General features: G+C 33.4%; 1 protein-coding gene across 4 annotated transcripts in view; it reads right to left on the bottom strand.

Moving 5' to 3' along the window:
* Positions 1-15,943, bottom strand: part of PSIP1 (PC4 and SRSF1 interacting protein 1) — a 37,993-nt gene that overhangs the window by 2,861 nt on the left and 19,189 nt on the right. Inside the window, exons 5-14 of one of the 4 annotated variants that reach the window (XM_037495231.2) lie at positions 14,223-14,327; positions 13,132-13,194; positions 11,102-11,198; positions 10,068-10,143; positions 5,571-5,799; positions 4,318-4,436; positions 1,625-1,680; positions 1,026-1,096; positions 728-829; positions 118-331 (exon numbers count right to left, since the gene is read on the bottom strand). In XM_037495231.2, the coding sequence (XP_037351128.1) occupies positions 118-331; positions 728-829; positions 1,026-1,096; positions 1,625-1,680; positions 4,318-4,436; positions 5,571-5,799; positions 10,068-10,143; positions 11,102-11,198; positions 13,132-13,194; positions 14,223-14,327 (1,132 nt within the window). Of the gene's footprint in view, positions 1-117; positions 332-727; positions 830-1,025; positions 1,097-1,624; positions 1,681-2,380; positions 3,059-4,317; positions 4,437-5,570; positions 5,800-10,067; positions 10,144-11,101; positions 11,199-13,131; positions 13,195-14,222; positions 14,328-15,943 lie in introns of those variants that run through there. The other 3 variants (XM_037495234.2, XM_037495233.2, XM_037495232.2) reach the window with 3 other exon arrangements.

The following is a 15,943-nucleotide window of genomic DNA, read 5'->3' as shown; positions in this document are numbered from 1 at the left end:
TGATTTAAATGTTGAAAGTTGAGTACTACATTCTAAAGTGCCTTTTTGTCACTTAATGTGGATAAGGTATTGAGACTACATATCAAAGCCACTTAAAAATACTTTACTATCACATACCTGTTTGTTCCTTTTCTAGCTTTTTGTTTGGCCCTTTCTTCCCTTGATCTTTGGTTTTATTTGCTTCCTCATGCTGTCTTTGTTCGGCAAGAGACTTATTCAGCACTTGTGTGATCACAGAATCTCCTTCACCAACCAAAAACATATTCTTAAATTTGTTATACAACATTGTAGACTTTTCCATGATAACCTGACTGACTTTGAATCGCCGTATCTGAGAAAACAAAATATGTATTTTTCAGTGTTTTCCTAATTTTTTTTTTTTTTTTAAAGATTTATTTATTTATACAAGCACTGGGTACAGTCAGAAGCGCGGGAGAGAGAGCGAATCCACCAGAAACCAGAGGGGAGAATAGAGCAGGCAGACTGATGAAGTACACTGCTGAAGGGAGCAGTGGGCGGCAGGAGAGGTCTGCACGCCATGTGGGACCCTCACCCGGTGCCCGGGGATTGAACCGGAGCTGCAGAGGCTGCGGGCAGCTTCGCAACCCAGCGCTCAACCGCTGAACCACAGGGGAGGCCCGTTTTCCTAATTTTTAAATGTTACTTTTTAGTGAAGTGGTGATAAGGCAAGGCTAGTCTTTAATCTTCATGACTCATGATCACTTACTTTTTTCAGTGTGGTAATCATCTCTGTGTGTTTCTGAGCTTGCTGCATTGTGACCTGAAGTGAAGCAAGTTCATCCAAGGCCTCAATACATCTGTTCACATCCTTCATGATAAAATAGTAATTTCATAACTGTTATTCACTGGTTATAAATCTATAATCTATAATTTTTAAATCTTAAAACTCAGTACAAAATAACTAGCAATAATCCCTTTTACCTTAAATTTATACATATAAAATCATGTGATGAGACAATATGAAGCTTTAAGATACTGTATGTTTAAATGATATAAACACTTACAAGATTATCAATTTTGAGTGAATTTTTAATTTCAGCATGTATCCTTTGAAGTCGAGAATCCATTGATGTTTCTACAAATTAAAATGTGAAACACAGTAAATACTTTTTCAAAACCAGTATTTCTATATAATCTAATAAGATTTGGTAAAATTTTTAAATATTTAAAAGAAAGCTGCCTCTATCACTGTTATCGGCCTTTTAGTATTTTCTTTCAGGAAGCAACATCATGGAAGTAAAATATCGCCATCTAGGTGCATGTTTCTAAAATAGACTATACAATATTTAACTTGTCTATTCCAACTTTAAAATCCAGCTTTACAGATGTAATCAAAACCAGAACATTTGACACCAGATTTGTCAAAAATAGAAACATGAAGCTTTTGACAATTTACATTTAACTTCTGACAAAGACCTTAAAAATAAGTTCACTAGCTTATACTTGAAATGTAGTGTAGACAGAATTCATTAGTGATTTAAAAGTATATTTGTAGGTTTTAACAAAATGAGACTAATTTCAAAGGCTATATATGAGAAATTAAGTGTGTATAACTTCCTTTCTATGTATAGTTTTATATATCTTAGAAAGTGAAATAACTAACCTCGCTTCTTCTCCACTTTCTTAACTTCTGGCTTCTTTCCTTCATCTTTATTCTGCCTATCAAATGTTAACACAAATATTTCAAAACATTGGAACTCTGACAACTACTAATGTCCATAATCCTTTATGTAAAAATGAATGTTTTTCTTAGTAAGTCGGTAGCCTAGATCACAAAGAATTGACTTCAATTCTTAGGATTCTGCAATGCCACGGCATTATTGAGTATAAATAAAAATAATCCTCAAGACGTAAAAATTAGCATGCTAAAATAAACATCTTAATTTTTCAGTGGCACCACAAAATAATTTTAAAAGCCATCATGTGAAATTTTCCTTGCGTTAAAAGACTAACCTCAGGTTCAGTGGCCCTAGTGGGGAAAGGATGCCTAAAAATGTCTGTGGAGTCTAGATCACAATTAGAAAAAGGTAGCATGTCAAAAGAGACCAACTTGATTTTTCCCCACACGCTTCCAATGGGTAGATAATTTGAAGGATTTGAAGTTAGTTCAAGGTTAAATAGATGTTGAAGATAAAACTAATTAAGATGGCATTATTTTCTGCCAATGTATCAAACTTGAATAACATTCACTAACATTTACATACCATTTCACAAATGAAAAGGTACCATTTTACTGTAAACCACCAAAATAACTATTTAAAAACGAATTTTTAATAATTTCTAGCACATTGGCTTGGATGTTCAGTTCTTATTGCAAACCAATCAAAATAGACAAGAACAAAAAAATATCTAAAAATCAGTTTTTTTTAAAAAAAACTTTATTTTAAAATTTTGGTTACAGTTTCATTTTTTTCTTAACAAGTCTACTGCTTAATCTCTCAGGATTAAAAAAACAATTATTAAATTCTAAAGAATTAAACAACAAAGGAATGCCAAGGGAAGGGCACAACTGCCCCCATTCTCTGGGGTATAATAGCTATTCCAGTTTAACACCTAGCTTCAAAACAAAATGAATTAATATTTTCTAAATGAAATAATGTACAACCACCATCTTCATCTGAGCTTATTATAACTTTTAAACACAAAGCTTCATTGTAAGCTTGGTAAAAAAACTTTTAACAGGAATGTTGGCTGACCTTAATATGTAGTGTGTACCTTACAGGAAATGTTTTTTAACAATCATAACACAGTAATAATGCCATTAGTGAAGTCCTCAATTTAGAATCTGGAACATTCTTCCATCAAAGGGGGGGAAGGGGGAATTCAGTCCAATGAGTCTGTCTCGAGATCTTCATCTCTGGTTTGCTCCACTTGTATTCTCTTTTCAGAAACTGGATTAATGCTTTGAGCCCAAAATGAGATATATTTTTTATTACTGTAGATTACATGTTGTTTGGCTGGGAATACAATACAATAAACTTTATTTTGCATAATGCATTTCACACAAGCTGCATCTGAAATGCTTTACAGAGCAAAACTGTCCAAGTACAAAGTTTTGTAATAACAGGAGAAGGAAAGAAAACACAAATATTAGAATTTGAGAAAGTTACATTCGGAGGACATTCAAAAAGAAATTGAAACACATAAAGATAACTCTGAGATAATGAAGAAGGGTTGGGCTAGATTTACTAACCAACAACTAATTTTATAACTTAATTTGGGGAGCACAATGAAGTTAAAAACAATAGTCCAACAACTTTTCTGAAAGGATAGGAAAGGATAGGTAACAAAAAATAACTAATATTTACAGATAAGGTCAAAGTCTCTAACAGGTTAATAGGGAGCATAATTTCTGAGCTAGAAGTCAATTTTTAAATTACTCCCTCAAGCAGATGAAACTGCTTATATAGCCTCCAAACTAAGAAAGCAGATAATCAAATGCTATTCTATTAAAGACTTTCAGCTTACAAATATATGAAGAAAAATACAAAATTATTTCAGAAACTTAAAAGAATTTCACTGCTTATCATTCTACGTTTGTCTTAGTGACTTAGAGCATGTTTTTAAAAAATCACTTCACTAAAACAACAAAGAAAGTTTAGTCAGAATAATGCAAGACACTTCACAAAGAAACTTTTTTTTAGAGAAAGAACTAAGAAGTGACAGCTTAAAGATTACTAGGCAAACAAAATGTAATAAAACACATGAAAGCCTAATCATCACTGCCATTGCTATTTTCCTTTTAATAAAATTAAATAAAATTAAAAGGGAAACAAATTCCCCATAGTAATTAATAGTCTTCAAGTATCAAAACCTAAGAGGAATCAGTTCTAAATTTGACTTATGCAAATCCTGTTAGTCTTTAGATTTACTTTTAACTGGCTTCTTGGCTTTCCAACTGTGCTTTTGTTATTTTTGCTGGTTTGGTGGGGTGGGAGGCTTGCTGGTGGTAAGACAAAAATTTTGCATTCTTTTTCCACCAATATATTATCATCACTCTATTTACTATACAAATAAAAAAAAAAGTACATTTTTTGCAAAGTCACAACAGTTAAGTCCTATCTGTACTTTGTTTAAATTAAAAATAATTTCAGAGGGTGATTACCTCTGTGAATTTCATCCTTTTAACTGATATAAAAATGAAGCCTGAAACATGGTTATGATATACTGAAAGTTCTAACACATGGGAAGTCACTTCTTTGAAAGGATTCATAGGTCTGGAAAATGAGATTCTATTGTTTAAAAATGTCATGCTAGCTTAAAAAAGAAACCAAATTTAGAATAAAAAATACTTACTGCTCAGTTTCCATTTGCTCCTCTTGCTTGCGTTTTCTATCTGCTGCTTCTTTCTCATGTTGTCCTTTCAGCATATTCCTTCTATGAGCAGCCTGAAAGTTCCTTCCACCTTTTCTCTTCTGTTTTGAGAAGAATTAATTTAGTTAACTTTAAAGTCAGTAACTGATGCTTGTATGGAAAAAACTGATGCTTGGGTAGGAAAAAAGCAACTGTCAATAGTTTGTTTTTTTTTTTTTTTTTAATTTGTAATCAGGGAAATGTAAATCAAAACTACAATGAGATACCGTCCTACACCAGTGAGAATGGCACCTATTTAAGAAACTAGCAACAACAAATGTTGGCGAGGTAGTGGAGAAAAAGGAACTCTCCTGCATTGCTGGTGGGAGTGCAACTGTCAATAGTTTTAAGAGACAAACACTAATTATTAAAAAAAAAAAAAAATCCCACATTACTATGTTGCTGCTATATAAATTTACTTTCCCTTGATTTGGGGAATTATAATCTATGTTTGCTCTTCTATGTGTGCTTTCCTTCTGTTAAAGGAAATGGCAGGTTTCTGGCCTATACACTGATTTTGACTTCAGAGCCCATTTACTGACATGTATACTCACCAACACTCCCATTTAAAATTTTGCCTCAAAAAGTCTTAATAAATCAGATACAAACAAAAGATCTAAACAATTCTACATACACTGTATAAAGAATTCCCTAATGAAGTTTATATACACTGCATTTTAAGTATAATCAAGTATCTCCAAGGCTACACGTAACAAAACTTGGGTTCAGAAAAGGATGCACATAGCTTTAATGAAATTTTCAAACAGCTGTAGTATCCAAATAAGGTACAACTGACAGAAATATGTTAAACAGACCTGGAAAAAAAAATGGTCAAGAATGTCTTTGAGGTAAATAATAAAAAAGCTGTATATAATGTACATTTTTTATACCTGTCTTCAATGCTCAAGTCTATTTGGCTTAATACTTTACTACCTTATTTAGATAGGTGGGGTTATTGGAAATGCACTATATAACATTGAATTTCCAAGTCATCATATAAAAAGGTAGGCTGTGTTTAGAGAGTACAAGTTTCATATGCCTTTTAACACAGCTTATTCATCTGTTCAGCAAAGTAAAATTCAGTTTAACTTTTATTCTCACTCAAAGATTTTCAAAAAGATACCAAAGTTTACTAGGTAAAGATTAGGAACTACAGAAGAAACTAAAAATAGAAAAATACTTGATGTACATTCTACCTTTTCACCTTCTTGATCATCTCCTTCTTCTTCAGAATCAGAGGTTGATGTAACCCCTGTTTTAGCTAAATTTTTCCTTTTTGATTCAACTTCTTTCTTCCCCTCTTTTTTGTCCGGTTCTTTTCTTGGCTTATCTTCTTCCTTCTGGCCCTCTTCATCCTTTTTAAGCTGCTTTTTAGGTTGTTTTTCCTCCTGCCCCTTTTTCTTACTTTTGTCTTCTTCAGTTACCCTAGTTCAGAATGCAACAATGGAAAAGTGAACTTTTATGTATCATTAATACTTGTTATTTAACCACATTCTCCCAGTCATTAATTGAGTATTTTGGGTAACAACCAGCTATTGTTTTTCACTTAAAGACAAATTCAAAACATCTTTAAATAAAATGAGAGTCCTTAGCATTCAATTATAAAAGGAAAAGAATATCCCTGTTCTTTATTAGAAACAAAAATTGTAGTGGCATTGGGATAGAAAATTCGTATTTCCCTTTTAGTTCCCAAATTTTTTTAACGTTATTAATTCAATGAAAACTGTTAATAAAGTATGAACTTCATGAACCAAGGCACCATTCTTGACTCAGGATATAGCAGTGTATAAAGTTGGTAGAGATTCCTGAACTCATATTCTACATATTTAAAAGAAAAAATTATGTTTAAAGAGTAAACAGGCTGGGAAAAATAGAACTGCAGATGTGAATTGCATTTAATAAAATAACAGTTATTTTAGAATTCAAAGACATTTTCTCTGCAAGGTAAAAGTCACCCAGCTTAAAACATATAGTGGTAAACTATATTGCCAATTAAACATAATATCAAACAACGCTCAACTCACTAGCACCTAAACATCTGAATCACTAATGGATTTTATAAATATCACTAAAACAAGACTACTTAAATTGCTCATTAATCCTAATATTACCACTGGGTAATATTTATGGCTACTTGTAGAGTAGAAAGAGAGTATGTTTTAACAGGCTATGTAGAAGGAAATTCAAATGATGCCAGTGATAACCTCAATTACTTTTATGGTGTATGTATTCAACTAAAGCAACCCCATAGAGGAATGTATCTTGAAGCTTGGATGAGTTACTTAAAACAAATCTTTTTTCTGTTCAAAGAATTTCACTGAGACATTCACAAATCATGTAATTAAATCTATAACCTCAATCTCAGATCTAGTCTAACCCATTCTATTTGACAAATGAGAAAACAATAGTTCAATTAGCCTAATACCTTAAGTTACAAATCCAACCGATTTCCTACCAACTACTTCCTTGAACATTTAGATTAAACTGAAAAGATGAATTTATCTACTCAAACTTCTGTCTCGTAACTATCATTGGGTATATTTATTTTCAAATCATCCTTTATTTTTAATTAATGGAAAAGAAAGCATGGAATGTAAAATCATCTAACTTTCTTCAATATCTCAAAAAGTAAATATTTTGATAATTTCAGAGATGGGAACAAAGTCAAATATGAATAGCATTTTCAAGGATCTTAAAGGATATCAACCAATTGCCAACCCCAAGATGTTACCACCTATAAAAGGATGCAGGTATTAAAAATGTAAGTACCCTTTCACCCAGCCAATCTGCCGCTAGCAATGTGTTCTAATCAGTATACCTGTGCATGTACAAAACAATATATGATGTTTTTAAAGTGATTCCACACAAAGGATAGATCTTTAAAGTCATAGTTTTTTTAGACAGATTAAAAGTGTATAAGGTTTTAGCAAGCAGGATTATTTCAAGATTTTTTTGGACAGTATTCAAAACAGAATTTTCATAAAGGTAACTATCACTGCTTGCTACAAATTAAGTCTTTTCCCAGGGTAGTGTCCTCCCTAACCCTTCCATGAAAAACAGACTTCCCCACAGTGACAATTCCCTTTTTTAATAGGTCATGGTACAATAAAAATTCATTTGGAAAGGGCCTCCCCTGGTGGCGCAGCGGCTGAGCACTGGGTTGCGAGGCTGCCGGCAGCCTCTGCAGCACTGGTTCAATCCCCGGGCACCAGCGAGGGTCCCACAAAAAAAAAAAAAATTCATTTGGAAATTTCTTTAGTTTTTTAATATAGTAACATATACAAAGATGAATGCAAACCCCAAGTATCTCAGTGGCTTATACTTTGACGTAGTTTTAACAGCTCCTCTAGGTTTTATTCTACTGCCCTGTCATTTTAGGACCCACAATGTTGTCAGTAACAACCTCTCATGGTATTGAGTTTCAAAAGAGCTTATGTAGTTAAGCTCTGCACGCCAATGAGTTTGTATGAGTTTGTGGTCAGATCTACAGTCTAGTCATTAGCTAATGCCCAGCTTTTACAGAGCATGAATGACAAAAATTGTAAGCAACTGCTATTTTAAGGTTTTCCATCACCTCTGTAAAAAGATCACTAATAGAGAAATTGGTATCACTAAACTATCTTGATCCTTCAGATGGCAATGATTTTAGGAAGAGACAAAGGGGTGGTTTTTGGAAGAACACCTGTAAACTCAAAATGCCCAAAATTAAGTATAAAAATACAAGAATGTCAGGGAAAATCTGATGAGACCAATGCAACTGAAGCTGACTGGAATGAAACACAGATATACGCACTAACAATAAAGTGTTATTCTCAAAAATCACATCAACCTCCATTAAGATAAACAATGGCGATCTGAAAAAGAACCTTGGGCCCCAACTCCTGACAGTGAAAAGCAGGTTGAGAAAACTGCTCAGCTGAAAAGAAGGGTCATATTTCCCAATGACAGTTTCAGAAGCAACTAAGGATAATACCGAAAAAGATACAGTCAAGGAAAAACTGGGGCTTAAAACATTCCTTACATCTAGGATAGGGGGCTCTCACCATATTTTCCCAGAAAAATCTCAGAATTACTAGCAACCAATGACTGCTGGGTGACTCTAAATATTTTCTTTTCCAAATGGGAGTATTTATTATGAACCACCCCCCCCCACCTCCCCCAGATCTATGTGTGTATTATAAAGAGAAGAGCAAAGCAGAGGACTTATGTATGCTGTTCCCAAGTCTTCAGGCCTTATGTTGACCATGAAATCCTGGACTTTGTGACAATAACTAGGAGAAAAAAATCTTGAGGGAATGAGTGATATTTATCTGGTTATTTATAAAAACAGAAATTCATCTGCCCGTACTTAATTTATTTCATCTCACTATAGAAGTTATACCACATTGAAATTCTGTGTCGCTAATTTTTATATTTAAAATATAAATATTGTACATTTATAATTTAACTACTAGCTTGGCGGTAAGATAAAGCTCTTTAAAAATTATTTTGGATGAAAAGTATCAAATGTACATTGTTCTACAAGTAAGTGTCCTATAAAAACATCTCATTCAAACTACTATAAATACATTTGTAATATTCACTTGAATCCGCTCTATAAAATCTTAAAATACAATAGCTACAAAAGCTGCCCTTTTTGTTTAAATATACATTTCTCTGGTAAGATTTCCACCCAGAATAGCCAACAAAACCAAGATACATATGTGGAAAGGGGGGAAGAAAAAAAAAAGGATTATTTTGTTGACCATTATGTAGTCACTCAAAAGTACTTTAAAACCTGAATTATAAAATAATTTTAGTATTATTTTAAAGCAAAAGAATTACTCTGGAAGAACTGAGATTGGTAGAAATAATTTCAAAAATACCTTGTCTAAAACTTCCTTAAGCAAACAAACCTATCTTGTCCAATTTCCCTATCATAGAATTTATCTGCATTATCCAAGAATATTTATATACTGATAAAACTGTTAGATTAACTGTGATAATCATCAGATTTGTCTTGATTTCCTATCTTTTTTTTTTTATTTTTAAATACTTTTGTTTTCTCATAAATCTTAGAATATAAAATACTGTAGTAACAACAATAAATAGCTTGTACATTAAACTGGTAAAAATGCAAAGTGAGGGCCTCCCCTGGTGGCAAAGCGGTTGAGCGCTGGGCTGCAAGGCTGCCCACAGCCTCTGCCAGCGAGGATGCCACATGGCTTCGCAGACCTCTCCTGCTGCCTGCTGCTCCCCTCAGCAGTGTACTTCATCAGTCTGCCTGTTCTGTTCCCCACTCTGGCTCTGGTGAATTCTCTCACCTTCCTGCACTTCTGACTGTACCCAGTGCTTGTATAAATAAATAAATCTTTTTTTAAAAAATGCAAAGATATTTATTGCTTAAATAATTATACATTAAAAATAAACTCAGGGGCCCCAATTGTGGCCTTAGGGTTATGTCTCAGTGCTATCACAATGGCCTGAGTTCAATCCCTGGCCACGGAGCTATTCACATGGTGCAGCAGACCTCTCCTGCATCACCCGCTGATGTTCCCCTTGCCAGTGTATTTCAGTAAATCCGCCTGTCTGTTCCCTACTCTGCCTCTGATGACCCTCTCACCCCCTGTACCTCTGGCCTGCACCCCAATTCTTCTATGCAAAAATAAATTAAAATCAAAAAAAAAAAGAAAGAAAACTTTAAATAAACTCACATGTCACTCTCTGAAGGACAGGGCTGTTTTACCATTTTGGGTCTGCCTCTCGGTTTTGGAATCTTGACTTCTGTAGCTAACAGTCACAGGAAACAAAAAAACACAAATTTTAACCAACTTCCCCTTTAAGATGCAAATCTCACATATAAAGGTTATACATGAAATGTATACATGAAATGTAGTGATTATACATTAAATGTAGTGGTTTACTACAGACATTATTTTAATTTGTAAAGACAGTATCTCTCCCTACTCATTCCAATTAGCAACAGAAAATTTAAAGAGAAAAATCAACAGCATAATTGTTAATTTCTCCCGAGTATGGCTAAGAGGACTTAAAAGAACATCTTTCATTATTGTTTTAACAGCACTATCACAAAATTCAACTTTATAATACAGACAGTAGCATTTATAATCAATATGCATACATATTTTACAATATAACAAGTAATACATTCATATCTTTGAAAATCTATCAGAATTCATTGAATATCACCATTAATTTGGTCCATTATAATATTAAATTTCAAAATAGAAAACATGTAAACAAAATCTCGGTTCTTTTTCTTTCCTGGGCATTACTTATGCGTCTTCTGTTATGAAAGGAAAAAAAGGGCTCTATTTTGGTTAACATTCTTTGTTTTACTTTTTGTACCAGAGGCAGATCCCTCCAAACTATTTGACAGATCCTGCCAAAATAGGAAAACAGGCAATACAAAAGAGACTGCATGCATATTGTAAAAACCCTAATAAATACAATATAATTGAAAATATTAATAGCCATGAATTACTCAAATGTTGTTTCTTTAGCTTTCATTATAATTCCATTTAAAATAAACCCATCATTCTTGGAATTTAAACTTCAGAGTCTTATATATGTAATGCATGCATTAAAAAAAAGTTCCAAGCAATTATTTCAAATTAAATATTTTATTACATTGCTAACCACCTATTCCAAAGTATCTGAGGCAGAAACACTTTACTAGATTAGAAGATTAATCACAAATCAGAGGTTTAAGCATTAATAATCCTACCTGCAGGTCGTCCTCTTTTAGGACTCGATTTTAGATTAACAGATGATGTTGCTGTTGTCACTACTCCTGACTCCTCTGTTTCTACTTGTTTTTCAGCCTGAATCACAAAGATTTAATTAACTTGTTTAGCAAACAGTAGGCATTCCAAGTTTATTCAATGGTAGAAATATGCCAATGTAAGTTCAAGTATAAGCTTAATTTCTATATGATTTTCACTATTTCAACTGCCAATTTATCACAGTAACATCCTCAAACTTAGCTTGTAATTCTATTGACAACTTAAAAAAAAGATAAAAAATTTCTCAAACCACATAGGTCATTTGTTAAAATAAAGTTAATATTCTTAAAACAAAATAGGGAATAAACCACAATGTAATTACCCTGTAACAACCCACACACTGCTCATAAGTGTGCTTTCATAATGTATCTCAAAATGTAAACAAATTACACATGTACTATGTTGCAGAACGCAATATTCTAATATACTACAAAAGGCCAAAAATTAAATTGCTGGTATTTCTTATTCCTTAAATTTTCAGACAGAGATTCACTGTCCTTCTCTAGGAGTTACTCTTATTTTTCATTAACAGGGATCTTTATAATTACACTTTGAAAATTATAATGTCCCTGAAAGAGACAAACAGCCACAAGTAAGAATCAGTTTTATTGACTCAAGCATTATAACAAAGGTTAAGAGGCACCAATTAGAAAGGAAATGTAAACACAACCAATACTAATTGAAAAAGGAAAGAAACAGTGAAGAGAACGTAGGGAGGACTTCCTTCTGCTATCCCATCCCCAACTGTTTAGAATTCAGCATTAACTGTATCATTGAATACTGAAGTATTCAAGCATATCAGTAATAAAGAATATGCAAATGTGACTTAGCAATCCCACTTCCAATATCCATTTTTTTGTTAGTTTTTTAAACATACTTGTTGCTTTTATAATTGGAACATAGTAATGTATTTTTAAACCATCACTCTGCTTGGGCCAGAAGTTAGCAGTAAAATTCTGAATGTATAAGAAAACTTGTCTCTCTGCCTGGTTCCAATCATCATTAATCGCACTGCATTTTAAGAGATATCTGAAATTTACAATGGTTTAATAGCTTCCCTAACAATTCAAGTTGTTCAGAATAACACTGTGGTTTTTTGTATTCTTACCCCTCAAACTTTGTAACATTGAAATGTAATACCCGAAATGCATGAAATGAAATTTTTTCTATGCCTCTACATATACTACTCAAATTGCTTCACATGTCTATCCTTCCTTCACCTGCCTAATAGAATTCTGCGCTTAACGTCTTATAAAAGTTATCACAGGCCCTTACACACACCCCTCACAGGGGTAAAAAAAAAAAAGAAAAAAAAACCCACTATATCTGACTTCCTCATGAGATATTTTAAATCTTAAGTTTTCTTTGTATCTTTGGCAAATAAGTCTGGAACATAAAAAGGTCAGAAAAAAAGACATGAACAAATTTCATAGAGGATTAAGTAAAAGCCTACAATGTACCAAGAGGTTAACACATGTTTCATGCATAATACACAACAGTGAAGTAAAATAAAAATGTAGTAATGAACATGTAATAATGAACACATACTGTGAATATGTCCTCAAAGTACAGGTTCATGTAAACTGCAACTTTAAGCCAAATGAAATAATGAAAACATCTCTGAATAATGTTTCTTTTGATGATGTCTGGAATTATTTTTTTGTCATCAAAATGTTGTAACTAAAAACTATTCAAGGACCTGTGATCTCTAATATCAGAATTTATCATGAATACTTAATACTCTCAACAACTCATATGTGTATGTATTTTACAGAAAACAAGGCAGAATTATTAAAAAAATGAAAATTGGTATTTTTTTTATCATTCAATCACATAATTTTGATAAACAGGATAATCTGCTCTTTAAAAATTTTCAAAACTTAAGTGTAAAAGGCCAAGTTTAAATTAAATTAAATCATAAGGTTACAGCTACTCTCTTCCTCCATCCCTGTGGGTCAAGAAGAAAAATTACCTTTCTCTTTCTCCCTCTTCTGGCAGCTTTTGGAGTGGTTATATCAATTGCTTTAGTCAGATCCTAAAATAAAAATACATATGAAATTGCAATATGCCAAGACTGATAAAAAAAACTTTTTAAGCACAAATTCACTTGCACATTTCATTCAAAGTACTAGGGATGGGACCTCCCTGATGGTGCAAGGGTAGTAGTTAAGTCTCAGCACTATGAAGCTTCCACAGCCATTGCAGCATGAGGTCGATCCCCGGCCAGGGAGCTTCCCACATGGTGTGGCAGATCTCTCCTGTCTCATCCACTGCTCCCTCAGCAGTGTATTTCAGTCGATCTGCCTGTTCTGCTCCCCACTCTGTGTCTGTCTCTGGTGAATCCTCTCACTGCCCCCACACCTCTGGCCTACACCCCAGTAAAATAATTCTTTTTAAAAAAAAGAAGTACAAGGAAAACCTGTTTTGTTTCTCTGACCTTTGAAATTATAACCTTGATCAAAAGTCTTAACATTGTAATTATAAATGACGGTATCTTCACCTAAAACAGTTTTTTCCTTTGTCAGGTCAAATACAAAAAGTGGCTTTTGGTAGTAAACATTTTTTTTTTTTAAAGATTTTTATTTATGTATTTATACAAGCACTGGGTACAGTCGGAAGCGTGGGAGGGTGAGAGAATTCACCAGAGCCAGAGCAGGGAACAGAACAGGTAGAAGGACCAAAGTACACTGCTGAGGGGAGCAGCAGGCGGCAGGAGAGGTCTGCACGCCATGTGGGACCCGCGCTGGCAGCTGGGGATAGAGCCGGCGCTGCCTTTTCAATACAACCATTCCACAATAACCTTCTTTAAAAATATTCCTAGCAAACAGTAATTCAACTCCTCATATTGTGCTATTGTGCATGCGCACAGCAAAGTAACTTCAAATAAAAATATGCATGCATCTTATGAAGATGCAAAATTTTAACATGAAAAGAAGTCTTAAATGTTTTCTTATTCATTACTTAACTACTTTAAAGAGTACTTTCTATTTCACTATGATCAATTCATTTTACAATTTTTTCCTTGCAATAGTGAGTTTAGAATGCAAGAGAAATTAAACACACCTCATTGCTGGCTTTTTCTTCATGATCAGTATCATCCTTTGAAAGACTAGTTTCTTTTTCTTCAACTTCAACATCAGATGATGTATTTGACTGTTTAGTTGATGCCTATGAACAATCAAGTCTTAATTTAAAAAATTAAGATTTTATCCCAACTTAAAATATTTAACCCAAGAAAAATCAAAAGCTTGTTTGCAACAAAATTAGAAAAGTAACGGCTCCAAGTTCCTTTGAAGACCTTTAATACATACAATTTTGGAATATTAAAAGCTACTATTTTCTGTAGAAAAGTCTTAGAAGGGATTGTATATTCCTGCAACTGAATGTATACCAGCAAAGATTAAAATAGTGAGGCAGAAATGAAAGTATAATTACACAGAATACCACTCTGATGCTCTAACCAACAAATCCCCAATAATATACAGTGAAAGCTGATTAGAATACCACAGGCATATACTGTATTCTACTAAAATATTCTAGAGAGAAAGTTATCTATGTACCCTAAAACAAATAGAATTAGCAGGAGACATATATCACAACTATATATTAAAGGCTTTGATCTATTATCTTAAACTTAGTTTATTATAAATGCAGATTCATGAGACCCAAACTTAAGTGATTCTGATTTAACAAGTGCTGACTGCCAAGTCCAGTAATCATTATTCAGTTTTAAAAAGTATCACCAGTGATCGATAAACGGTTGTTCTACGGGCCCCAGAGCTTAGTAATACCAACCTAAATGATGAACAGCAGAAAAAACACAGAATATATAGCCAGAGGTGAGGTTAAGCAGTAATCTATGGGATGATAGCATTCTAATTCAAACTGTGCCCCCTTCCAGCTGTTTTCTTTGGTAAATCTTTAAAACTATAAATCTATTTCCTCTTCTATATTTCCTCTTTTATAAAAAAGACAATGCTTTTCCTGGAAAACCCTCAAAATTATTAGTTACAACAGAAAAATGTAAAATGCCCCCCAAATTACTTATAGCAGTATATAAAATTTTACAGGTTAAGATGGTTGATTTTCTAGTTTGTTTTGTAAAAATTTAGTCATCACTACTTTTCACAAAAACCTCCGAAAGTTCCACTGAGGATGTCTGAGCTTGCAAGAGAGTATATCAAACCAGCAAAATCATTCCTTTTGTTGAGCACAGAAAATACTGGGTTTCATACACACACTACCAAAAATTTCATTGTAAGATGGAAAATTCCAAGTACATATGGTAAAAACCACCTTGAGATAAAGTAGGTAGATTAGGAACAGAGGACAGCATGACTGTGCTAGGCAATCTGAAAAATGAAAAAGACCATGAAGGATATATAATCTAAGTGAAGTTACAAAATGTCAAGTTTCTGGAATCGATTCCCTCTCTTGGATGCCCACTACACAGTCAAAGCAGTAACGATGGGAACTGGCCATCCATTTTTGTATTCATTCAAGAAACGTTTAGTGAGTACCTTTTCTTTCCCCACATTTAACAACATCAGGCACATGGACCATACAACTTCTTTGTTCATGAAGCCAACAGGCTGTGGCCATTAAGTACAGAAGCAAATGTGATATGGTATGAACACTACAACAAGTTCTGGGTGGTAATGAAGACACTTAAGAATCATATGATGTAGCCCTGAGGCATCAATGAAAGACTGACATGTTCCAGACAGAATAGTATCTGAAAGGCTCTCACTGGTGAGAGAAAAAGCATGGCACAGAAAATGAAT

The sequence above is a fragment of the Talpa occidentalis genome, unplaced genomic scaffold (genome assembly GCF_014898055.3).
Source record: "Talpa occidentalis isolate TD23 unplaced genomic scaffold, MPIMG_talOcc4v2.1 talOcc4.7, whole genome shotgun sequence".
Taxonomy (NCBI): Eukaryota; Metazoa; Chordata; class Mammalia; order Eulipotyphla; family Talpidae; genus Talpa; species Talpa occidentalis.
This window is presented reverse-complemented; position numbering and strand designations above follow the sequence as displayed.